The sequence below is a fragment of the Sinocyclocheilus anshuiensis genome, unplaced genomic scaffold (assembly GCF_001515605.1).
Source record: "Sinocyclocheilus anshuiensis isolate Anshui unplaced genomic scaffold, SAMN03320099.WGS_v1.1 scaffold1823, whole genome shotgun sequence".
NCBI classification, from domain to species: Eukaryota; Metazoa; Chordata; class Actinopteri; order Cypriniformes; family Cyprinidae; genus Sinocyclocheilus; species Sinocyclocheilus anshuiensis.
The window spans coordinates 787,778-813,383 of NW_015549711.1; the positions used below are offsets into that span (position 1 = coordinate 787,778).

The following is a 25,606-nucleotide window of genomic DNA, read 5'->3' on the forward strand; positions in this document are numbered from 1 at the left end:
TTTCACACACACACACACACACACACACACACACATATATATATATATATATATATAGAATATATAATTGTTTCACTTCTTCATTTTGCATCAGATACTAGAAATAAGATCATAAGTAATGCACTTTCTAACTCGTGTTGCTACACTGTATTTGGATAGACTGGATTCTTTGGAATGCTGTGTCAGAAAGTGGGTGAAATTGCATAATGCATTCCCATGACCTCAGAATACCAGTGGTCATAAGTTTGTGTGTGTGAGAGTTTATCTGAGATCTGCATCACTTCCTGGTTTCACTCATTTTCTTCTCTTCTGAATTATTCCCTGCTCATTTCAGTTCCTCTTTATCTCTCTGCATTTTTTGTCCGCTACCTGTCAACTCTTCTTTAGTAAATACGCCTCCACTCTAACTTCCTCTGTTTTTGTCTGTTCCCCTCTCCATGATCATCATCATTTCTCTCAGCTCATTCTGAACCGGAGCGGATGAACTGTTCCTTCATTACACCTAACGTTCCTCTCCAGTACCATCCCCTGTCATACACCGCTCTTGACCCGTCTGCTCCGCCCCTCTCCACTTCCTGTATCCAACTCCCCCGTGCTGCCGGCAGTGTCCCGCAGGCACGCCCCTCCCCGTACGCCTTCACTATACCTGCATTTGCACGTGCTCATCCACCTGCCCTGCCCAAAATCTTCCAGCCGCCGACCGGCTCAGGTACAAACACTCATCCACCCGGTGCAATGCAGCAGATCACCACAGAGTTGTGCTGGTCTCCATCCGCTGCACTGTGTATATGTCCATACCTCATAGATCATCCACAAACTCACTCTTCTGTGTTATTACTTACAGTACATATTTTCATCATTTATGTTTTTAGAAGATTTGGTGTGCTTTAAAGTTGAAGTAATAGTACTATGGAAGCCCATTTTTTGCCTAACAAAAACTTATTATTATTAAAAATATGATTAAAAATAGAAAACATTTTGGGGTCTATATATATATACAGTGGGTACGGAAAGTATTCAGACCCCCTTCAATTTTTCACTCTTTGTTATATTGCAGCCATTTGCTAAAATCATTTAAGTTAATTTTTTTTCCTCATTAATGTACACACAGCACCCCATATTGACAGAAAAACACAGAATTGTTGACATTTTTGCAGATTTATTAAAAAAGAAAAACTGAAATATCACATGGTCCTAAGTATTCAGACCCTTTGCTCAGTATTTAGTAGAAGCACCCTTTTGATCTAATACAGCCATGAGTCTTTTTGGGAAAGATGCAACAAGTTTTTCACACCTGGATTTGGGGATCCTCTGCCATTCCTCCTTGCAGATCCTCTCCAGTTCTGTCAGGTTGGATGGTAAACGTTGGTGGACAGCCATTTTTAGGCCTCTCCAGAGATGCTCAATTGGGTTTAAGTCAGGGCTCTGGCCATTCAAGAACAGTCACAGAGTTGTTGTGAAGACACTCCTTTTTTTTGAAAAGCTCAAGGCTGCATTTATTATTTTTGATTAAAAAAAACTGTAAGAACAATAATACTGTGAAACATTCAAATTCAAATTTTGTTTTACTATATTTTAAAAGGTAATTTATTCCATTGTTCCATTGCTGAATTTTCAGCAGTTTTCAATTTCACATGATATTTCAGAAATCATTCTAATATTCTGATTTGCTGCTCATTAAACATTACTTATGTAAGGATTCAAGCATCTTTGATGAATAGAATGTTTTAAAAAAACATTATTGCAGGAAATCTTTTGTAACAGAAATGTATTCACATTTAATAAATACATTTATAATGCTACAAAAGATTTCTATTATAATTATAAAAAGAAGAAATGTTTCATAAGCACTAAATCAGCATATTAGAATGATTTCTGAAATATCATGTCACTTTTTATAAATTTAATGCCCTAGCTTAATAAAATTATTCATTTCTTAAAAAAAAAAAAAATTGAAGGTAACACTTTACTTAAAGCCTTTATGTATAATGCATTATAAAAGCCGTTTTAATGCATTAATTATGCCTTGTAATGCACCTTATAATGCATTGTACAATCTCATGAATAATTGTACCACAGTTAATACATTATAACACTTAATTCATTGTTACACTATGCATTTTAAATTTGGTTATAATTATTGACGACAAGATATAATGTATTACAACGCACATTATGAATAATTATAATGCATTATACCCTTTAACCCTTTATAATGCATTATACTTAAAGGCTTTAAGTAAAGTGACCCCAAACTTTTGAACAGTAGTGTATTTCATAAACTGACTATATATACAGGTATCTTGCAATTGCACTGTTTGACATGTTGCCTCACATTTAGACTATTTTAAACTAAATTTGCTATATTCATGCTGAATATCTGCATGACATTACTTTATGAGTATTTGCATGAAATTCTGAGCTATTTTTAAATAATGTAGTTTAAGAGATATAATCAATAAATTAATTAGAAATGATTGTTTCTGGCAGTAAGGTCTGCAGAGGTATTGTGTGGAACTTTTGTAGAATGATTTTTTCTCAGAACATACTTCACGTCTAGATTAATTAAAAGGAATCTTAATTGACTTCTGAAAAACTGTCCATTAAAAACAACAGATGAGTTTTAAGGCTGCTGTTTAAGGAAATAACAGCCTGAAGACCAGCCTGAAGACCCTGTGAATTTGTTCATCAAACAGCTATATATCCAGCCCCTGACTTTTACCATTCTTGCCCTGTCACAACTTGATCTAATGAACCTTATTTACCTCAATCTAATGAGTGTTTTTGCCTCCTTTTAAACACACACATCAACAGATTTACAAAAAGCTGTAGCTTTACTCTCTATTTTCAGTTTTTTTTTTCCTCTCTAGTTCTCATCATGCTATACATTTTCTTTCTCCCCTTAAGTTGCTGTATCTGTCACTCAAAGGCCGTCTGGAGGTCTTGCTAGGTCTGAGTTATTGGAGAGCAGTCGCTCTGCTGAGGGCGGTGCAGTTCCTCCACAAAGGCCTCTCTCTTTTCTTCCTGGGATTAGCACACCTATCTCTCTTTCCTCTGCTCAATCCTCCTCTTCCCCTCAGCAGACTCCTCTGCCTGATATAACCCAGAAAGGTAATGAATAAGTCAGTAAAGATATAGCTTGTAAATAGTTGTATTGCAGCTTGCATTAACTGTGTAATATATTTTTGCTTATTTGATATTTGCATATCTTTCATTTTTACCTGTCCTGTTGCTGCTTCACCTTGCTTCCATTCTGTCTTTTCTTCATTCTTCTCTTTTCTATCTCATCGTTTTCTCCCTTGACTTAGCCACCCATTCTGTTGCTCGTAGCAAGACCTGGAGACCTCAGAGTTTTCCCTCTTCACACTCCACCCCTTCTGATTTCGACCCCTCCTCCTTTGAGTTTGGCTCATCCCCTCAAGGCACAATGACTTTACCTTCACCACGGCCCTCAAAAATCTATCGCGCCTCATTGGCTGATCCAGGCTCCGCCCTTACAAAGCCTACAAGCATGCCTTCTGCCACTGAGACAGGTACATGGGGCAGATGTTCATATATAACACATTTTTAAATTTGATGCCATTTTAATTTAAGTTTAATTTGAACCACAAATTTTATGTTCAGTACCCAGCTTTCTGAAAATGATTTGGAGGTCATAAAGAGCTATAAAGTTACTGTGAAAGACCCTATGAAAGAGTTTTATAGCTTTTAGTCCATGTTTGTTAGATTTAAGTCTGTTCATATACTTGTGTACTCCTAAAAGTTGACCAAGTTTTACCAGATAGATTACTGTTCAGAAGTTTGGCGTTGGTAAGATTTGTTTGTTTTTAAAGACGTCTACTATTATCACCAAGGCTGCATTTATTTGAATACAGTAAAGTAATAACAGTAATATTGTGAAATAATATTGTAGTTTTCCATTTCAATATATTTTAAAATGTAATTTATTCCTGTGGTGCAATGCTGAATTTTCAGCATCATTACTCCAGACTTCAGTGTCACATGATCCTTTAGAAATCATTCCCTGATATAACCCAGAAAGGTAATGAATAAGTCAGTAAAGATATAGCTTGTAAATAGTTGTATTGCAGCTTGCATTAACTGTGTAATATATTTTTGCTTATTTGATATTTGCATATCTTTCATTTTTACCTGTCCTGTTGCTGCTTCACCTTGCTTCCATTCTGTCTTTTCTTCATTCTTCTCTTTTCTATCTCATCGTTTTCTCCCTTGACTTAGCCACCCATTCTGTTGCTCGTAGCAAGACCTGGAGACCTCAGAGTTTTCCCTCTTCACACTCCACCCCTTCTGATTTCGACCCCTCCTCCTTTGAGTTTGGCTCATCCCCTCAAGGCACAATGACTTTACCTTCACCACGGCCCTCAAAAATCTATCGCGCCTCATTGGCTGATCCAGGCTCCGCCCTTACAAAGCCTACAAGCATGCCTTCTGCCACTGAGACAGGTACATGGGGCAGATGTTCATATATAACACATTTTTAAATTTGATGCCATTTTAATTTAAGTTTAATTTGAACCACAAATTTTATGTTCAGTACCCAGCTTTCTGAAAATGATTTGGAGGTCATAAAGAGCTATAAAGTTACTGTGAAAGACCCTATGAAAGAGTTTTATAGCTTTTAGTCCATGTTTGTTAGATTTAAGTCTGTTCATATACTTGTGTACTCCTAAAAGTTGACCAAGTTTTACCAGATAGATTACTGTTCAGAAGTTTGGCGTTGGTAAGATTTGTTTGTTTTTAAAGACGTCTACTATTATCACCAAGGCTGCATTTATTTGAATACAGTAAAGTAATAACAGTAATATTGTGAAATAATATTGTAGTTTTCCATTTCAATATATTTTAAAATGTAATTTATTCCTGTGGTGCAATGCTGAATTTTCAGCATCATTACTCCAGACTTCAGTGTCACATGATCCTTTAGAAATCATTCTAATATGCTGATTTGCTAAATATTTTTTGTGGACATCGAGATACTTTTTTCAGGATACTTTTATGAATAGAAAGTTCAAAAGAACAGGATTTATTTGAAATATAAATGTTTTGTAACATTATAAAGGTCTTTACTGTCACGTTTGATAAATATTTATTCACCTTTCTGAATGAAGGTATTAATTTCTTAAATAAAATAATCTTTCTAACCCCAAACTTTTGGAATAAAATACGTAATTTGTATGTAATGGAAAGATTAACCAAAACATTGGTGACTCTCTAGAATATCAATATCCCCTACCCTAAATTACAAATACCATCTTCCTCTAATTAACAATAGCAAGTAGCAAATGGCTGTGGCACAAGATTTAAAAAAAAAAAATAAAAAAAAATTATTTCCTTTGTTCTCTTTTTACATTTTTTCAAACATATTTGCAAATTTATGCTAATCATACCTTTTTCTTTTTTCTTCTTCTTTCTTCCCCTGTAAACACTGTCTACTTTATCATACATGCACTCTGTTATTATTTACTATGGTAAACTCCAGCATCTTGGCAAAAAGAGTGGAGGCCTCCCAAGCTGCACCCTACTCTGTGTCCTGTTCCTCTTACTTCTCCAGAACACATTAACCAAGAGTGTCATCCAGCCTCAGTGACCTCCTCTCCTCCTGCACAAACCTCTCCCTTAATGCATGTCCCCCTTCCTGCAACGTCTTCATCCAGTGTGCTTCCTCAACCAATGGACTCTACCATTACTCCCAGTCCTGCTGTAACATCTCCCAGTGTGGCTCGTTCCTCTGAGATGCCCAGCGTTGAGTCAGTCTCTACTTCTTGCTTTCAAACCCTGTCAGCTGCCATCCTCTCTCCTGCTCCAGCATCACTGGTTTCTCCCTCCATTGCTCCTGCTGCTTCATCTAGTTCTCAGTCCACCCCGTATCCATGTGTTTCTACTCTCTTGTCATCTCCTCATCTCACTCTTTCTGATGCTCCTCTAAGTTCCACTCCTGATGTTGGTCCTATGGTCACTGCACCTGTTGTTGCCGAGTCAGGTAGAGAGCAAACACTCTAGGATAACTGTATTCTAAACCTGTTTGCATGTGTTAAACTGATGAAATGATTAGTTTTCATCTGTTGAGTTCAAGATTTAAAAAATCATGCATTGTTATAGGGTTTTGGATGCCCTTTCAATGGAGCATGAATATTGTGAAATTTCTAATCCTCATCAACCATGCCTCATTTTTTAAAGGGATAATTCATCCAAAAATGAAAATTGTTATCATTTACTTACCCTCATGATGTTCCAAAACTGCTGGCTTTTGAAAATGGCATTTGGAAGTAAAATAATGATAAATGTCACTTTGCAACATCAACTCATGTTATTGAACAGAATTAAAGCAACACTGAAATTTTACATTACAATTATTATTAAGCTGCTTTGAAACAATTGTATTGTATAAAGCACCATTTAAATAAATGTAATTTCATGAAATTAAATGCATTTTAAAGGAATAGTTGACCCAGAAATGAAAATGTGTTGAATATTTACTCACCCTCAGGCCATCCATGATGTAGATGAGTTTGTTTCTTCATCAGAACAGATTTGGAGAAATTTAACATTACATCACTTGCTCACCAATGAATCCTCTGCAGTGAATGGGTGCCGTCAGAATGAGAGTCCAAACAGCTGATAAAAAGATCACAATAATCCACAAGCAATCCACATGACTCCAGTCCATCAATTAACGTCTTGTTAAGCGAAAATCTGTTTGTCTGCAAGAAACAAATCCATTATTAAGATGATTTTAACTTGTTGTTTCTGGCTAAAATATGAGTCCTCTATTCATAATACTGCTTTCTCCAGTGAAAAAGTCTGAATCTTGTCTGAATCAGGAGAGAGATATGCAGTGCCGGCCTGAAGGGTTGTGGGGCCCTAGGCAAGATAATGAAAATGGGCCCCACTAGTGTAAAAACTATAGAAATTTGACGAGTGAAGAGAAAGCACATAAAATGACTATATCAATATTTAAGTGTAAATGTGTATTAATTGTAACACGTTCAACAAACGTAAAAAATATTTAAATATAAAAATAGGAGTGCAAGTGAGCTTGAGTAAATAGATACACATGAAACACAAATAAATAAAATATAAATGAAGTAAACATAAAAACTAAATAAAATAAACAGAGCATAATATTCATAAATGACGAGAAATAAGGCCTGATTGATGATCACCAAAAAAACAAAAAAACTTTATTGCATTAGACATTGGATCCGGGTCTGTAATTATTGAATGTAACACACTAAATTTGGCTCAATTTTCCCTCATATGACAAGTCTGTCTGTGATCATGGGCATCATTGCATTTATAAAACAAGTACTAATACTACAGCAATAAATATTATGTATATAGCAGTCAAAACATCCTTTTTTCGGCTCCAGAAAGATACTGTTTGGATGCCAAACTTCACCAGTAGGTTTTGTTTTAAAGACACGTGTCATTAATTTACTTCCATATGAACCTGAATAAAAGTAAAAGAATTGTCATTTTTGGGTGAACCTAAACCCTTTAAATTGTTTCCTCTCTGCACTCATCTCCTCATCCTCATCATTCTCTCCTTTTTCTGTCATCTTCCATTCTCATCTGGTTAATGTCAACCTCAGAGCATCTCCCAGAGGTCCAGACATCCGAATGGAGGCATCAGGTTGTGCCCACAGTGGTTAGACCTAATGTGCGCAGACCAGTAGCCCCTCTTCCTGTTAATGCCCCTTCCTCTCCTTTTTCTTCCTCTCCTTTCATTCTTCCTTCGCCCTCATACACGATCCCTGACCCCCACGTTTATGCCCAAACGTCCACTGTAGCCCCTGTTATCGCCTCCATTTCAGTCCCATCCACTGACACACTCACAGGTACATATGCTGGCCTGAACCTTTATCTGCACTTCATTCTCATTCTGTGTTTGTTTGCTGTGAATATGTGTGTTGTAAATTGAGTAGATAACAGCGAACTGATTTTAAATGTTTTGAGCTAGTGAGATCTGTTTTAGATTACACTCCAACATTTCTTGCATAACAGTACAGTGTCGGAAGGCCAAACATTCCATTCTTCCCAGTGGACTGATCCATCATAACTATAAAACTGTTCAGTATTTCTGACTCACTATTTTTTGAAACATTGAAACATTTTTTTAATTGTAACTTTTTCCATAAACACACAAAAGTTTCAACAAGACAAGCTTTTGTAAAAGAGAACAGAATTGGGAGATTATCAACAACAGTCAGAAAACACATTATTTGAAAATTATTTTGTAAATCATATACTGTATTACATGATGTTACGCCCCCTGGAGGACACATGAATGAAACTACTTGGCAAAAACAAACTGTTAATATAAAATATACTATTGTTTAAACAAATGAGGTTGGTAAGTTATTTATTTATGTATTTAGTTTGTTGCTCAGTAAACATTTCTTATCATTAGGAATTCTGAAAACAGTTGTGCTGCTTAATATTTTTGTGGAAACAGTGATACATTTTTAAAGATTTTTTGATTAATAGAAAGTTTAAAAGAACAGTGCTTATTTGAAATGGAAATGATTTATAAAAATGCTAATGTATTTAGTGTCTTTTGATCAAATTCATGTATTTTTGCTAAATGCAAGTATTAATTTTTCTAAAAACAACTCTAGTGTATAATGTTAGATATAGCATATAACAGACTTATATCTATCATAATGGATGATAGATTGATAAGTTGCTTGTTGTTACATACATGTTGCTTGTATGATTTGCATGAATTTAATTAAGTACAGATCTTAAAAGCAGATCTGTACCTTAACAAACATATATGAGACTTGAAATTCCTCTATTCCATATTGTGTTCTGTGTTAACTGCAACAGATGGATAAGATTTTTAATAATGCCTAAGTAGAATGCTGGAATGCTGCTTTAGTGCTTAATATTTTGTTATAGATATACTATATTATTTTATTATGACATATTTTACATTTCTGTTTCAGAGCAACACAGACAGTTAAGTGTATTAGCAGAGGAGGAATGTCCCAATACAGTGTCTTCTAGTGAGTATACACTACAGCTGCTTTAACAGCTAACCTCATTATACTGCTGTAAATTTGAGTGTTTTCTTTGACATATTAGTAATTCTTTTGTGATGTCTGGGCATATTTCTATAGCTGATGAGGATGCAGACGCTAAGCCCACAGATGTTCATCAAAACCATGAACCTCACCCTCGCAGAGCCGGAGTCATCAGTATAGCCAACCAAAAACCAAACAGCAGTATGGACAAGCAACGGCCTGTTTTTGGACTTGAGGTTGTGCGGCCTGCAAAAGGGTGAGTCATATGTAGAAAAATGAGTTTTTTGATTGGTTGATTTCAATAACATGTGCATTGGAGTGAACAAGTGTTGGTTGACACCAGCAAAGCACTGACAATTTGATTTCAATATCTGGTATACTTGAGTGTTGCATTTAATACTTTGAGTGACCTTTTTGGGAAATCTTTGATGAAACAATAACAGCCTAATGTATTTTATTTTATTATTGAATTTAATTGGATTTTTTATTATTTAATTGTATTTAATTTAATTGGATTTTTGTGTTTGTATTGTATTATATTATGTTGAATCAGCCTGAATGTTGTTTGGTGTGTTTATAAATGTTTTTCGTAAATGCTGATAATCACTTACAATTGTGAGGACTTTAATCCTGCTCTAAAACCAAAAGTTAACAATGTTATGATATAAATTTAATCAAATTAGGCAACTGACCGCAAGGTCACAAAAGAGTTTTGAATTTTAAATTTTAGAAATGGTTACTGAAATTGTGAGGCTTTGGTTTAAATTCAGGGTTAAAGTCACTTAATTTGCTTTTTTGTATTAGTTTGTATCTTAAAACACAAGTTGGCACATTGTAATGAATGAAGGGAAAAAATATATGAGCATGTTATGTTCATACAGATGCCAGGATCATGAAAAAATTGTTTAAAAATTACTTTGCTTTACAGCATGGTTTTTCATTAACACTTCATTCATTTCCGAGAAAGGTAATTCACATTGTTTCAAGGTGATGCAATGCAGTATAATTTAGATTATTTTCGTTCTTGCTGTCTTCCCAGAACACTTCATCAGTTCTGATGTGTTTTTTTCCTAGACCAGAGAGTATGACCTCTCTGCTGCCCAGTGACCAAAAGTCACCTTCTATCACTGATGTCACATATTTTGAGCTGCCAGAATCCGAGCTGTCTGATACAGATAGAGTACACCCCCACGCAGCCCTCAAAAATGTTGCAGAACATGCTGCGGTCCCTACATTCACCGGCCCATTAACTGAGGTCCAGATCAATCAGTCAGAGAAGTCACAGAGCTCTGCTGAGCTGGCTGTTTTACACTCAGCTGCACATGAGCAGACAGAAGATGAGACGATTCCTCATAAAGACAAGACAGAGCCCTTTCAAAGTAGCGTTCAACTAGCAGAAATACAAGCGCAAGAGGCCAGCCCAGAATCTGTGCCGCAGCTGCTCTCAAATACAGAAATGTCCCAGTCAGATCATACTAATGAAGGGTAAGAGTGGAATGATGCATGTGAAGTGTGAAGTCTTGTCAAATTTGCCAGCATAGTTACTGTGTTACGTTTGAAGCTTATGCTATATTCATATAAAATGCAAATACTGTATGTGTCGCGGTCTGTTTTCTTATTATTATTTATAAATCCATTTTACATCCTCCCTCTGATCTCTGTTCTAATGTCCCTGTCCCTCAGCACCAAAAGCATGGCCGCTTTGCTGCCCTCTTGCCCAAAAGAGTCCCATTCTCCTTGGTCACCATCCATATTAGCTGATGACACAGCTGAGAATCAAATAGGAGACTTATTTGTAGACCGACTACCTTGGATGAAACAGGAAAGAGAAGAGCCTAATTTTGACAGCTCTCCATCTGTTCCCAGTATGATATATCTTCTTCCAGCCTGTCCGAGAACTGCTTTTGCACCTGGGATGCCATCTATAACCTTTCAAGACACAAAGTGGCCTTGGGATGAGTCTGTGAAGATACTGAAAGAGTACATTCAAAAGGAGAAATCGGCAAAAATTATTCAAGATATGGATTGCTCATTGTATGACCAAAGCACTGTGGAAAATATGGTATCCCTACAGTTAACTTGTCCAAGAGCTGCCAGCATCCCAGGATTCCCATCTTTGCCGTTCTATATGGTCAATCTTCTTCCATTATGTCCAGATGTCTCCGTAGTTCCAGGTTTATCTTCAAGATATCCAGTCATTTGCACAGATGAAAGCTGGCCTAAAGAGAATCTAGTATTTTATTTGAGGAAAAGCAAGGAACAGATTTTGCCAATGTCTTCAATGAAGATGGATTTTGAAACTGCAAGAAAAATGGTTGCATTGAGATCATCTTGCTCAGCAGCACCCAAGACTCCAGGATTTCCATCTGCTCCAAAACCAGTTGCACCAAGTATGGTCAGGTTTTTACCATGTTGTCCAAAGATTTCCTGCATTGCTGGATTTACATCTGCAAAAGAACTTGCCAGTCAAAATGTCTTCCAACAGTGGCCACTCAACAATCAATCATCTGTGATAATAGCACAAAGGAACCAGTCCAGTTTGCCTCAAGTTCTAAACATACTGAAAGAGGACCAGTTAACAGAGATGGTGAACTTAGTACCATCTTGCCCAAGAAAAGCATGTACTCCTGGTTTTCCATCTGCACCAAAACGAAAACAAGACATTGCTTTCTGTATGACAAAACTCCTACCTCTATGTCCAACAGCCTCTTGTGTCACTGGAATATCAGCTATAAACATTCTTACAAGCACTTCAGATTCATTTAAGGAGTGGCCAAAGGACATTAAACCATTTTGGATGAAGACACTAGCATCTCAGCCGTGTCATTTAATCTGTCCATGTCCAACTCGGTATGAAGTTACAGAAAGCAATATGCTGTCATTGATACCATCATGCCCAAGAAAAGCAAGAACACCTGGATTTCCTTCTGCACCGTGGCTCATCCCTGAAACACAAATAATGTCTGGTACTCTATCAGCATGCCCACAGACGGCTAAAACACCAGGCTTTCCCTCTTTAGTTCAAAGCAAAGTTGATAAAACTTTGGTAAATAATTGGCTTTTTAAGGAGAAAGCTCTTTGTATGAGGTGTCTGCCAGTGTACACATTTGACAAGCTAGACATTGCTTATCAGGACAAAGAGAGTTTTAAAGGAATGTATGCTATTTTGCCAAGTTGTCCAGTGAAAGCAAGTGTCCCAGGCTTTCCATCTGCACCAAAGCCCAAATTAATGGTTTATCTTTTCCATTCCTTCCCAACAGTCTCAAATGTACCTGGGATGCTATCAAGCATAATATCTGAGGTGGAATTACAGTGGCCTGTAAATAAAAGGCCATTATGGGTAAAACAATTAAGCAGAAAGATTCAGTCCATACATGCTGTTCCTCCTCAGTACAGAGAAATAAAGGATAAAGCCTTCATTAAGCATATGGTGGCGTTGCGCCCAACTTGTGCAATCAGTGCTAAATTGCCTGGCTTCCCATCTGCTCCAAGAAAAATAACTGAAAAGAAAGCACCAGATATGGTCTCCCTCGTGCCATCTTGTCCACATTTTTCAAAGGTATTAGGTATGCCGTCTGTTGACTTGGGAAATGAAGCAATAGATTCAAGTGCATGGATTCTGGATGCAAAGCAACTGTACAAGAGGTCCTCAAAGAATGAGTCCGATATGATGTGTTCTTCGTTGAATGACAACCATCTGAATTTCCACATAGAAGACATGGCTATGATTACGCCATCCTGTGCAAAGCAATCCAATATCCCTGGTTTTCCATCCAAATATCCAGAATCTCCACATATGCTTTATCATGCAAATAATACCCAAGCGTCACCAGAAGATGTTGGCCATAAACAAGAAACTTCAACTGTGCTTAGTCCAGCAGATACTGAGATAGACCTGTCCAGTGCAAACAATTCTGACAATATTATTGCATTAGAGAAGGCCAAGGAAAATGTGAACTTTTGGGCAAGATGTGAGGAAGGACAAAAGGGAATTCTGGAGAGGGGGTAAGTTCAGAATTGCCCAAGTGTTTTTTTTTTCAAAAAGAAGACATTTTGCATTGCACTTTCTGCAGGCAGTGGATAGTGCATGAAATACTTTGACAATTGTTTCTAGGAAAATGCATTGCAGAATGTGGCACGCCATACCAGACATGCCACTATTACTGACAGTTGAGGAGAGGTGAGTTTTGCAAGGAAACATAAAACAGAGAATTTATTGCTTTGCCTTGTCGCAACTGCATCAGATTTTGTCCACCTGTATATAACATTTATATCCTCTGCTCTCTTAAAGGCATAGTTCAACCCAAAATGAAAAATCTGTCATCATTCACTCACCTTTATGTTGTTCCAAACCTATATGCATTTCTTTCTTCTGTTGACACAAATTAACATATTTTAAAAAATACGTCAGTGTTTTTTGACCATACAAGTTTAGAACAACATGAAGATAAGTAAACGATGACAGAATTGTCATTTGGGTCACCAGTGCCTTTAACATCATAAATGCATAATGGTGTGAAAACTAAGCACAGCTTGTGAGTTGTAACAGAGACAATTTAGGCCTGCATCACGTATACTGAATCAGTTAAATGGCTGCCAGTAAACAGAATGATGCATGCAGTCAAATCTTCTTGCAACCTCACATCTGACATCTGATTATATGCTTATTTTTCTCAGATGTCAAAGCATAAGTGCTCAGATTCCACCTTCTGAAAATTACAGAGACACTCTGGTTAAAAACGATGACGTGGATCAAGGTGTATTATGGACATCCCAAGACAGTCCAGAAGAGTTTGCTGAAGGTTTTAACCAAGAAGAGACTACAAAAGATCATAATAGAATGGTACCTTCAACAGCTGAAGATCAGCCTACAGGACTGCAACAAGAGTGTGTCCCAAACATGGTAGATCTTCTTCCATCATGTCCGCTGTTCACAAGAGTTTTTGGATGTCCATCAACAGCACTATCTAGCATATGTAAAACAGACATAATCAACTGGCCTACTGATTTAAGTATAATTTGGGATGAGTCACGTAACTCACCAAAAAATATTTTAATGCAAAACTTGGAAAAATCCCCCTATGAGGCAAATATGGTGTCCCTGACATGCACATGTCCAAATGAAACAAGAATTCCTGGCTTTCCATCTGCTAAGAGACCCACAGAGGCCCCGTGTATATCTTTTCCAGAAACATTTGTTGTTGTTGACACTTCTTCACAGACCCCAATTCCAGAGGAAAAGCATCATGAGGAGTGGCTGAGTATGGAAACATCATTATTGGAAGAACATCCTAAAGCAATGCCAATTTTACACATCGAAAGCCCAGTTGAGTATTCAGAGACGACTATAATGATGGTGGATACAGTTCCATCTTCAAAACTTGATTTCACATCTGCCCCAAAGAGTGAAGAAATACTTATTCAGTCATGTGAAGAATTAATTCTTCAAGAGCCTACAATTGCTAAATCAGAACTGAGGGATGATTCAAAGCCTGCAAATGAGATATTAACCTTTGTGTCTGAAAATGCTGCACAAATGCAGGGTATCCTTGAAACCCAAGCAGAGCCAAATATGTTGGAGCTCCTTCCATCCTGTCCGGTGCTTTCTAGAATCCCTGGATGTCCTTCTCTAAGGGTCCTTGAAGGCATGGAGTGCATTAGTGGTCAAGCTGTAATCTTTTGCAATTTATTAAAAGATAAACAGACTGGTATTTTTGGCCCCATTAAAGATGAAAAAGGCTCCCAGATTATAGCTCTGGCACCAACATGCCCAAAAGCATCATGTATTCCAGGCTTTCCATCTAGATCACATCGTAAATCACAGATGGAGCCGAACATGCAAAACATTTGTACCTCTTGCCCAGAGATTTCGCATATAGCTGGTTGTCCGAGCATCCAGACCCCTAAGATGTCCAATTGGCCTTTGAGTACAGTTATTTTGTGTACAAATCCATTAAAGAAACCCCCTGTTGTTTTGGACATGGACAAGATATGCAAAGAAAACGGTCATAGAATGTTTGCTTTGGCACCTACATGTCCATCAGTGGTCTGTGTTCCAGGTTTTCCATCTGTGCCCGAGCCAATAATGCTGCACATGCTTCCCACTTGCCCAGAGAAGTCTAATGTTATAGGATTTTCTTCTAAAAAGGAGCATTTAGATTGGTTTGTTGACAAGAAAACATTGTACAATGTATCTTTTAAAAAGCAACCTGTTGTTCTTAATGACAGAGTTGATTGGCTTAGTGAATTAACTAAAATAATGTTTGCATTGGCTCCAACCTGTCCATCCAAGGAAAGAATACCAGGATTCCCACATGCACACAAGCGCAAAGCTACACTTCCCGCCAGTATGGCTGATCTACATCAGTGCATTCCAAAGAAGTCAAGAATCATGGGATTCTCATCAAGTGAGGGAATAAACGCAGTAACATGGTTTGAGAATGAAAGGCCCCTGTTGGAGAGGCCACTGAGAACGAGGTCAGAGCTGCTTGTCCAGTTTAATTTCGCAACTCCGTATAAAGAAATAGACAAAAATATTTTGCAGAGGATGTTTGCACTAGTACCCACCTGCCCAAGAGAAGCATGCATACCTGGTTTCCCTTCTCTACCTCAGGTTAAAGTGGAGGGTTTCTATCTCCATAAAGAACCAGATGTAGTCAGCCTTTGGCATTCTTGCCCAAAGTTTTCTTTTATTGTAGGTGTTCCTACAGTAAGATCTGTGCCCATAGAAGAGTCTCAAGAAAGCATATGGTCCACTCAGAAGCCCATATGGGTTAAACCTCTTAAAGAAAGCCCGTTTTGGTCTTTAAGTTATACAAAGGATAATGAAGAATATTCAAAAACCATGTTCTTGCTTGCCCCTACGTGCCCCGATAAGGCCAGAAATGATGGTTTTCCATGCTCAGAAAGGCTTAAAAAAGAAGAGGGTCCAGTGAAAACTGTCTTCCCAACTTCTCCAGAGGCTCCATTCTCTGCAACCAATGAAACAGATTTTAGTCACCTGGTCCCTGAAGTGCCATGTTCCCCAGTTGAAGCAAGGCTTCCTAATTTCCCAGATGAAGCAAGGCTTCCTGATTTCCCAGATGCTTCTACGTATGCAATATCTTCATCAAGTACAACCCAAGAACACACCAAATTTGAAGCCAAATTCACCCAATACATAGAATCTGAAAGAAATCAAACACTGGATATAACAGGGCCTGGTAAGAGACCCATTTTTAGAGTGTGGCTTGAACATTGAGCGATATGTATTCTCAGAAATCTATTAAAAAAAAACTTTTTTTTTTTAAAGAAAATCCTAAAGAAATAGGAAGTTCTTATGAAATGCCCTTGGCTGAAGGGTGAGTTACATAGCGTGTTTTTGTGTGTGGTGTGTGAAAACACTTTTAGAAGTAAATTTGTGTTCTTTTGTTGCATGTGCAATATATTGTTTTGACATTTGACATTGTTTGCCACATTTATTTTACTGTAGTTATTTTACATGTATTATATATTATTTCTTGACATTTTTGAGGCTTAATGGGAGCTTTATGCAAGTCTGTTCATGTAAAGACAACACCCATTGTGTCATTCAAAATAATTAAATAAAGCATGGCTCAACATGTTTTGTTTTGACCTGATTAATATCTGACTTTTTCTTTACTAACTTTGTTATCACCTGACTGTATGTTGTGCCTAAAAACACCTTTGGTGCATGTACATGAGAGAGAGACGCATGGCATGTAAATTGCATCATGGACCATGCTGACTATTGAACTATTCTTTATCAGTATTGAAAACCATGAGGTGAAGTTTTTTCTGGAAGAGCAACATGTTGGGGAGCAGTCAGCTAGTAAAACTCATGATACTGCAGAGCCTGGAGAGAATGCTATAGCGTTAGGATGGGAAGTTTTGGAGGCAGATGATAATTCCACTGAAAAAGAAGGATCTTCTGGTCTTGTTAGGACTATAGTTGATGTCTTTCACAGAGGGTAAGATTAAATAACATAACTGGGTGAAATCACTGAGCATGTTTGCTTTGATTTTATTTGAAAAACACTTAGAATCTATGTAGACCTGTTTCATTTTTTAGTTTTGTAAGATTAAATCCTGAGAAATGATGAAAACTACTCAAACCCATATTCCAATATGTTCTTTTGTTAAAGTCATTCATTTTCATTAGTATCATATTTTTACGTTTATTTTTCTGGAAACTTTCTTTTGTACTTTTTACATCTCAAGTGTTGCTTTCTTTTAGTTATGAGACAGTTGCTGCAATATTGCAGCCCTCTAGCTCTGGATCAGTCACAGACACGGACACTTTAGATCCTCTCGACAGTCTTTCATCCTCTGTGGATCCCGAGGACAGCGCCACTCGCATGGCCACTGGATGTGATCATTCATTGGAGGCACTCGTACAGGCAGCGGAGTCTGAGGTCTTTGATTCTGCTGAACCCTACATGTGGCGTTTGGTTGGTGGTTGTTCAGAAACATCACTGTCATCAAAAGAGACTGAAAGCTGGTTCGTTGAAGATGAAGACTTTTGCCTAATGAGGAAGTGGCCCCCTTTAACAGAGGCTGACCTTCATGAGATAAACAAAGAGGAGGAGGACAAAGCAGATGTTGACTCATTGATACAGGAGTGTACATCTTCGGTTCAAGAGGAAACTGGTAATGATGAGATTGTGACAAAAAGTAAAATGTTGAAGGATGAGTTGTCAACCACACTATTTCCAGAGGAGGGGTGAGTTCATCAGGAGTGTTGCATTCAAACCCAACCTGCAAGTCCTGTAAACGGCAGCACGGCTATATTCGTTTTTCTTTTAGTGTTTTCCAACTCACATCTGCACACAAATTTGCACTGAAATGGCTTTTATGTTGGTTTTTTGGTTGTTGTTTTTTTTTTCCTCTAAATATTATGTCCATGTGTCTAATTTAGCTTTTTGCCCTAAGGTGCAGTGTGTAATTTCAGTGCCCCTAGTGGCACCAAATGGAATTGCAAATATTGATTGTGTCCAGATATGCAACACACCTACTGCCCTTTCATTTTAGCCCCTTCTTCCATTGTTTGGCCAGATGGTTTGTCCTGCCAAAAATCAGGCCATTGAAATGTTTAAGCAGGCTAAAACGATTTTGAAAACTTGTGTATCTGCAAATTAAACCGGGAAGAGAAATTGTTTTAAAACAAAGAAATTACGCACTTCACCTTGAAAGACGTTTATTTGTTCAGCTAAGATTGTAAGCTGTGATCTTCTGTGCTTTTATTACCAAATCCATCGTTGTTGTGACTTTTATTTACTCGTTGCATGATGCAAAGGTATGTGCAATTTCTGAAGGCAGCATTTCATGCAGTGGTACAACTGCTTGCTAAACAGGATGTTTGGTTGTGATTTATAAGTGTGTCATGGTACAGTCAGTGCATTCATTATCTCAACAGAAAATAAAGTAGTGATACTGTATTTTTGTTCTTAAGGCCACAACATCATTTTGTCCAAGAAGTCTCTCTTTTCATCCAACGGACTAAGGACGAATTGCTGGATGAAGAAAAAACACCTATGTCCTTACTGTCTTCAATAAATTCTCATAACCCAAAGACTATCACAGAACAGACTGTTTCAGCTTCAAAAGAACCTGTGCCACCAAGAAGGACTAAGAAGCAAGACATTCTTCAAGAGACATTTCCATCATCATCACCAGTTTCCAACCCAGCTGAGCCAACTGCTCAGAGTGACAACATCTGTGTCATAAAACAAACTGATCATTATTCTCAGAGTACATCACAAATTGTACAGCCAGATACCCCACTCACAACCATCCAGAGATCTTCCGCTCTGGTAGATGAGGGTACATCTTTAGAAACGGATCGCTTGACAGATGTACCTGTCCCACTGACAAGCACTTCTTTTCCTGATGGGACCTCTGTGATAGAAGCAGCTGAAAATGTAGTAAAAGTATCCAAAATTGAGATTTCTTCACCAGAACCCAAAGAGAAGCCCACACCCAAAGAAATTATAACATCATGTCATAGCAACAGCAAAGAAAATGTTCCCCTAGTGCCTGCGGAAGACACAGTCACACAATTACATGCTCCTCAGAGGCGGAAGAATAAAGCTCAAACCAGCAATGTTGATGAAGCTGTTGGAGAGTTTGAAGAAAAGAGTACATTGTCTTCTGTCATCACCAGTATGTCCCAGTCTGAAGACAAAAGAAAGACCCATGGTGGTGATGAATTGAGCATGAAAGACCAGGTACAACTGGATTTGAATGTTCCTGAGGTGTCGGAAGTAAAAATGCGAATCAAATGCACTGATCTTCCAGTCCCAGTGCCACGTGTAAAGAAACGTCTCAGTGGATCTTTTGCAGATGATCTTCCTTCTCCTTCATCCACCCCTTTATCTGAAGCAGATCCAGGTAACATTGTTCTCCAAACAGAAGACCATCAAGATTCAAGTCTTCCAGTCCCAGTGCCACGTTCAAAAAAACATCTCAGTGGTTCTTATACAGATGATCGCCCAGCCCCTTCATCTCAAGCAGATTCAGACAACATTTTTCTCAATACAGTAGACCATCAAGATTCAAGTCTTCCAGTCCCAGTGCTACATGTGAAGAAATGTCTCAGTGGTTCTTTTCCAGATGATCTTCCAGCCCCTTCATCCACCCCTTTATCTGAAACAGATCAAGGTAATATTGATCTCCAAACAGAAGACCATCCAGATTCAAGTCTTCTAGTACCAGTGCCACGTGTGAAGAAACGTCTCAGTGGTTCTTTCCCAGATTATCTTCCAGTCCCTTCATCAACCCCTTCATCTCAAGCAGATTCATACAACATTGTTCACAATAGAGAAGACCATCCAGATTCAAATCTGCCACTTCCAGTCCCACGTGTAAAGAAACGTCTCAGTGGTTCTTTTCCAGATGATCTTCCAGCCCCTTCTCCCTCCCTTCCATCGCAAGCAGGTTCAGATAGCATTGCTCCCCAAACAGAAGACCATCCAGATTCAAGTCTTCCAGTCCCATTGCCACGTGTGAAGAAACGTCTCAGTGGTTCTTTTCCAGATGATCTTCCAGCCCCTTCATCCTCCCTTCCATCGCGAGCAGGTTCAGATACCATTGCTCCCCAAACAGAAGACCATCGAGATTCAAGTCTTCTAGTCCCGGTCCTACGTGTAAAGAAACGTCTCAGTGGTTCTTTTCCAGATGATCTTCCAGGCCCTTCATTCACCACTTCATCTCAAGCAGATTCAGACAACATTGTTCTCCAAACGAGAGACCCTCAAGATTCAAGTCTGCCAGTCCTGGCTTCACGTGTGAAGAAACGTCTCAGTGGTTCTTTTCCAGATGATCTTCCAGCCCCTTCATCCTCCCTTTCATCTCAAGCAGGTTCAGATAGCATTGCTCCCCAAACAGAAGACCATCAAGATTCAAGTCTTCCAATGCCAATGCCACGTGTGAAGAAACATCTAAGTGGCTCATTTCCAGATGATCTCACTGTTCCCTCGAGTTGTCCACCTGCTGTAGATTTACTTAACATAGTCCTTGAAGGAGTACCAAGTGATGCAAGCATACCCATCCCAATTCCCCACTCAGAGAAACTCAGTGATAAGTTCTCTGATGAGAACCTTCCAAGCTTTCCTCAAGAAGAAGGCAAGCTTCATCTCTCAGAAAACAAACAATGTTCTGTTGAAGTGGACACGCAGGTGAGGGCAGAAGCAGAGATTGAGAGCCTTGAAGATTGCACCACCTCAAGTGCCAATGAAGTAGAGCAAAACAGAAAAGGCCTGGAGGAGTCTGGTTTAGAACCTGTTGGCCAGTTAGTACCTGATGTAACAGTTATCAGTGAAAAACCTAAGACTGGTGCTCCACTTGGTGAACATTGTAAGGACAAATGGGATACAGACCAACAAATTGAAAAAGATAAAAGTGTTGAGGAAGAAAAGGATGCTGTACATTCTGGAGATTATGAGGTTGATTTGAGCATGGACACTGTAGATGACACAGGTGTTATCATAGATGTATTTAGGTAAGTCTCACAGGATAAACTGTTGCAACATTTGTAGACATTACAAATGCCAATTTTTGACAAAATTGCAGTAATTGCTCTCTAACTGGTGCTCTAACTGTCTTTTCATCCAATACTGGTGTTCCTTTGATGTTGGGTTTTCAAAAACAATGCGTTTAAGAATAATTTACTCATTATGGGTTTGACCTTTAAGTTAAACTGTTTGTCTTTATGAAAAATGTGCATAATGTAAATAAAAATAAATAAATGATTGTTTGATGCTGTTGTTGGTGCTTGTTTAATTTTGTTGTTATGCATACGTTGTTTATGCAAAACTAAATCTAAATTTCTTTTAGGCTTCAGAGATATATCTACATGAGTTAAATAAATTTTGCAATACTAGATTATTTAAATGTAGAAATCAGTTTTGTTTAACATTTCTTCTCTTTCTTTAATCCAGACAAGAATTAGCTGAAGACTCCTCCAGTCTTCCTGTGCCAATGCCTCGCGTGAAGAAACGTTTAAGTGCCTCTTTCCCAGAAGACGTCTCCATTCCCAGTTCCTCATCAGCCAATCAACATGAGGTTTCAGAAAAGGCCAATAATGAGCCGACAGTGCCTGTTCGTAATAAACGAAAAGCTGCAGCAGATGCCTTAGACCTTCAGGGAAGTTCCACAGCTCACACATCGCCAACCACTGAAACAGAGGTTGTTAAATCTGCTGCTTTTTAATTACGTTGATCATATTACCATAGTGACATCAATGAGCAGGTGGTTAATTTGTTTTTGCCTTCGATTCTAGATTGCGACCTTGGTGAATTCAAGTCAGTCTCTGCTGGAATGGTGCCAAAAGGTCACACAAGGTTACAAGGGCGTCCGGATAACAAACTTCAGCACCTCATGGAGAAACGGCCTCGCTTTCTGTGCCATCCTGCATCACTTCCATCCAGATAAAGTGTGGGTGTTTTTTATGTGGAAGAAGCCATTAAGCTCATTTCATAAATGTTACATGGGTTATGTATTTTTTATCAACCCAGTTCTACTCAGTATTTTGTCTATTTGTTTGTTATTCTGTCTTTAGAAATTATGAAATGCTGGATCCATATGACATTAAGCGCAACAGCAAGAAGGTGATACACCCATTTTCAAATTAGATAATGACTTTTTTCTTTTTTTAATTCTCTTTGACTGATCTAATTGACTGACCCTATTTAATGTTGTTATATTTTAAGTCTAAACTGTATGTTCAAGTTTTACTGTACAAAACAAATTACAAGGCCATTTTTGCTGTGCACTTACCTTAATGATTATAATTCTGTGATCAGCAAATGGCAAAAATGAAGATTTCCTTTCCTGTATTCATAGGCGTTTGATGGCTTTGCCGAACTGGGCATCTCTAGGTTGATAGAGCCCTCTGACATGGTGCTGCTGGCAGTGCCCGACAGGCTCATCGTGATGACGTATCTCAACCAGATCCGCACCTATTTCACGGGCCAGGAGCTCAGTGTCATACAGATCGAGAAGAACAGCAGCGAGTCCAGTTACGCTGTTGGAGAGAAGAGGGAGGAAGCCGATCCTGAAGCCGCTGTTCGCTACTGCGCAGAAAGGCTCCAGGGCAGCGGCATTACTCTTGAGACCAATGGATGCTTCCCTGAAAAGGAGGTCAAGGAAGGTGCTGGTGTTTTGGTGCCACCTCCAAGAACGAAGCGAACGCAGGGCCCGAGCCAGGCTGGAGGATCAGGGTCCACTCAGCCTCCGGTGGCACCACCAAGAACTCACACCTCAAAGGCTTTTTCTCATCTCAAGGATGCAGATCTTGTTAAAAAGCGCAGATCGAAGCTGCGGGGAGAGTCACTGGATGAGCCTGAACCACACGAACAGCAGAGCGGTACAGAGGTGAAACATTTCAACTATACTTTACTGGGCAGATGTTTGGAATTATTAAAAAAGAAATTGAAAAAAGTCTCTCATGCTCACCAAGGCTGAATTTATTTGAACATACTGTATTTTAATATATAATTTATTCCTGCGATGGCAAATATGAATTTTCAGCAGCCATTACTCCAATCTTCTGTGTCATATGATCCTTCAAAATCATAAGTTACATTTTAAAATAGAAAACAATTGTTTTTTATTGTAATAAGATTTCATAATATTAGTTTTACTGTATTTTTTTAATTATTAAATGTAGCCTTGGTGAGCAAAACTTAGTGTTTTTGAAAGAGACTTCTTTCAAAAACATAAAAAATATTAATTATTCAAATTATTATTTTGACCAGTAATGTTATATTTATATGTTATTAGTGGTGCTGTCAAACGATTAATCGCATCCAAAATAAAAGTTTTTGATTACATCATATATGTGTGTGTACTGTGTATATTTATTATGTATATATAAAGACACACACATACAGCATATATTTTGAAAATATTTACATGTATTTACGTGTATATATTTATATTCATATAAATTATATCATATATAAATATATTTAATATATAAATGTAACATTTTTCTTAAATATATACATGCATGTGTGTGTGTGTGTGTGTGTATTTATATATACATAATGAATATACACAGTACTCACAAAAACTTTTATTTTGGATGCGATTAATCACGATTAATCGTTGACAGCACTAGTTATTAGTCTTAAATTTAATAGTATGGTCAGAGCTTGAAGACGAGTTTGAAACACATACACAAAATTGTTGATAATAACTATCATGCGTAAAAGCTAAAAGCTAAACGTTTTAAGTGAAATGAGATTTGTAAATGGTCTGTGTACTTTGCAGTTTCATGCATTTTTCATGAAATTCATTTTAACCAAACATATACAGTATTCAGATCATTATACAGGACTCATCATGTGTGACTGTATAGATGTTTTGTGATGGCTCTTGTTTACAGTGTGCTCTCTGTTTAATTCAAGTTTTTGAACATGTGATGTTGTTTCATGAGAAAGATATTGTTTTTGGAACTGGGTTGTATAGCACTGTATTTTTGTCTCCTTGTGAGGGTAATTATTTTCAAATTTTCTTATAATTGAGTTATCTTTATAAACAGTGTATTACTGAGCTGCTGCGCATTATGTTTTTGTACCCAGGCTGCATCAGTCCAAGCAGAAAGTGAAGCAGCCAAAGGAGGCTCAGAGTCACGTAAGATTTAACTCAAAACATACTTTTCAAAAACGTTATGTTCAGAGACACTGACATGTTAAATCCATAACTTGTGCTTAACATATTTTCTGCAAAATGTAAGAAATTCTGAAAGTTTTTTGGTTGTATACTATTGTAACGTAAATTAAAGGACCTATTGCATGCATTTAAACAATTTGATTAAGATGTATTGTTCTTCTGTTTATATATACATGCATGTGTGTGTGTGTTTGTGTGTATTTATATATACATAATGAATATACACAGTACTCACAAAAACTTTTATTTTGGATGCGATTAATCACGATTAATCGTTGACAGCACTAGTTATTAGTCTTAAATTTAATAGTATGGTCAGAGCTTGAAGACGAGTTTGAAACACATACACAAAATTGTTGATAATAACTATCATGCGTAAAAGCTAAAAGCTAAACGTTTTAAGTGAAATGAGATTTGTAAATGGTCTGTGTACTTTGCAGTTTCATGCATTTTTCATGAAATTCATTTTAACCAAACATATACAGTATTCAGATCATTATACAGGACTCATCATGTGTGACTGTATAGATGTTTTGTGATGGCTCTTGTTTACAGTGTGCTCTCTGTTTAATTCAAGTTTTTGAACATGTGATGTTGTTTCATGAGAAAGATATTGTTTTTGGAACTGGGTTGTATAGCACTGTATTTTTGTCTCCTTGTGAGGGTAATTATTTTCAAATTTTCTTATAATTGAGTTATCTTTATAAACAGTGTATTACTGAGCTGCTGCGCATTATGTTTTTGTACCCAGGCTGCATCAGTCCAAGCAGAAAGTGAAGCAGCCAAAGGAGGCTCAGAGTCACGTAAGATTTAACTCAAAACATACTTTTCAAAAACGTTATGTTCAGAGACACTGACATGTTAAATCCATAACTTGTGCTTAACATATTTTCTGCAAAATGTAAGAAATTCTGAAAGTTTTTTGGTTGTATACTATTGTAACGTAAATTAAAGGACCTATTGCATGCATTTAAACAATTTGATTAAGATGTATTGTTCTTCTGTTTTGTTTGTGTAGAAAACGTAGAGAATGTTGAAGAAGCCACTGCAGGAGAGAATCAGGTCATTTGACGATTTTCATTCAACTTAGTCGTTTGAAATATTGGCTAAATATAAAAAGTATTTTATAGATTGGCTTATATGTAATAGTATTGTATAGTAAACTAACTCCAAACCAATATTTTATAGGGTTGTAAAATGCGTATACATGGGTGTGAGTATTTGCATGTGTGTTTATGATGTGTTTGTGTATTTGCAGGATGTCAGTCAATATGTACTTAGTGAGATGCAGGCTGTGGAGGCTGAACAGAAGCAGATAGATCGCAGAGCAGACATTGTGGAGAGGAAACTAAGAAGACTTATGGAATCTGGTAAATCACTGATTA

The 25,606-nt window shown here is 37.6% G+C and overlaps 1 protein-coding gene across 2 annotated transcripts in view; it reads left to right on the top strand.

Moving 5' to 3' along the window:
* Positions 1–25,606, top strand: part of LOC107660727 (uncharacterized) — a 54,760-nt gene that overhangs the window by 27,098 nt on the left and 2,056 nt on the right. Inside the window, exons 1-18 of one of the 2 annotated variants that reach the window (XM_016450128.1) lie at positions 397–709; positions 8,970–9,029; positions 9,144–9,303; positions 10,122–10,532; positions 10,731–13,052; positions 13,162–13,227; positions 13,725–16,249; positions 16,339–16,387; positions 16,817–17,017; positions 17,284–17,769; positions 18,499–21,045; positions 21,485–21,731; positions 21,826–21,980; positions 22,105–22,153; positions 22,389–22,919; positions 24,131–24,182; positions 25,240–25,283; positions 25,480–25,591. In XM_016450128.1, the coding sequence (XP_016305614.1) occupies positions 481–709; positions 8,970–9,029; positions 9,144–9,303; positions 10,122–10,532; positions 10,731–13,052; positions 13,162–13,227; positions 13,725–16,249; positions 16,339–16,387; positions 16,817–17,017; positions 17,284–17,769; positions 18,499–21,045; positions 21,485–21,731; positions 21,826–21,980; positions 22,105–22,153; positions 22,389–22,919; positions 24,131–24,182; positions 25,240–25,283; positions 25,480–25,591 (10,246 nt within the window). In that variant the 5' untranslated portion in view covers positions 397–480. Of the gene's footprint in view, positions 1–396; positions 710–8,969; positions 9,030–9,143; positions 9,304–10,121; positions 10,533–10,730; positions 13,053–13,161; positions 13,228–13,724; positions 16,250–16,338; positions 16,388–16,816; positions 17,018–17,283; positions 17,770–18,498; positions 21,046–21,484; positions 21,732–21,825; positions 21,981–22,104; positions 22,154–22,388; positions 22,920–24,130; positions 24,183–25,239; positions 25,284–25,479; positions 25,592–25,606 lie in introns of those variants that run through there. The other variant, XM_016450127.1, reaches the window with a different exon arrangement.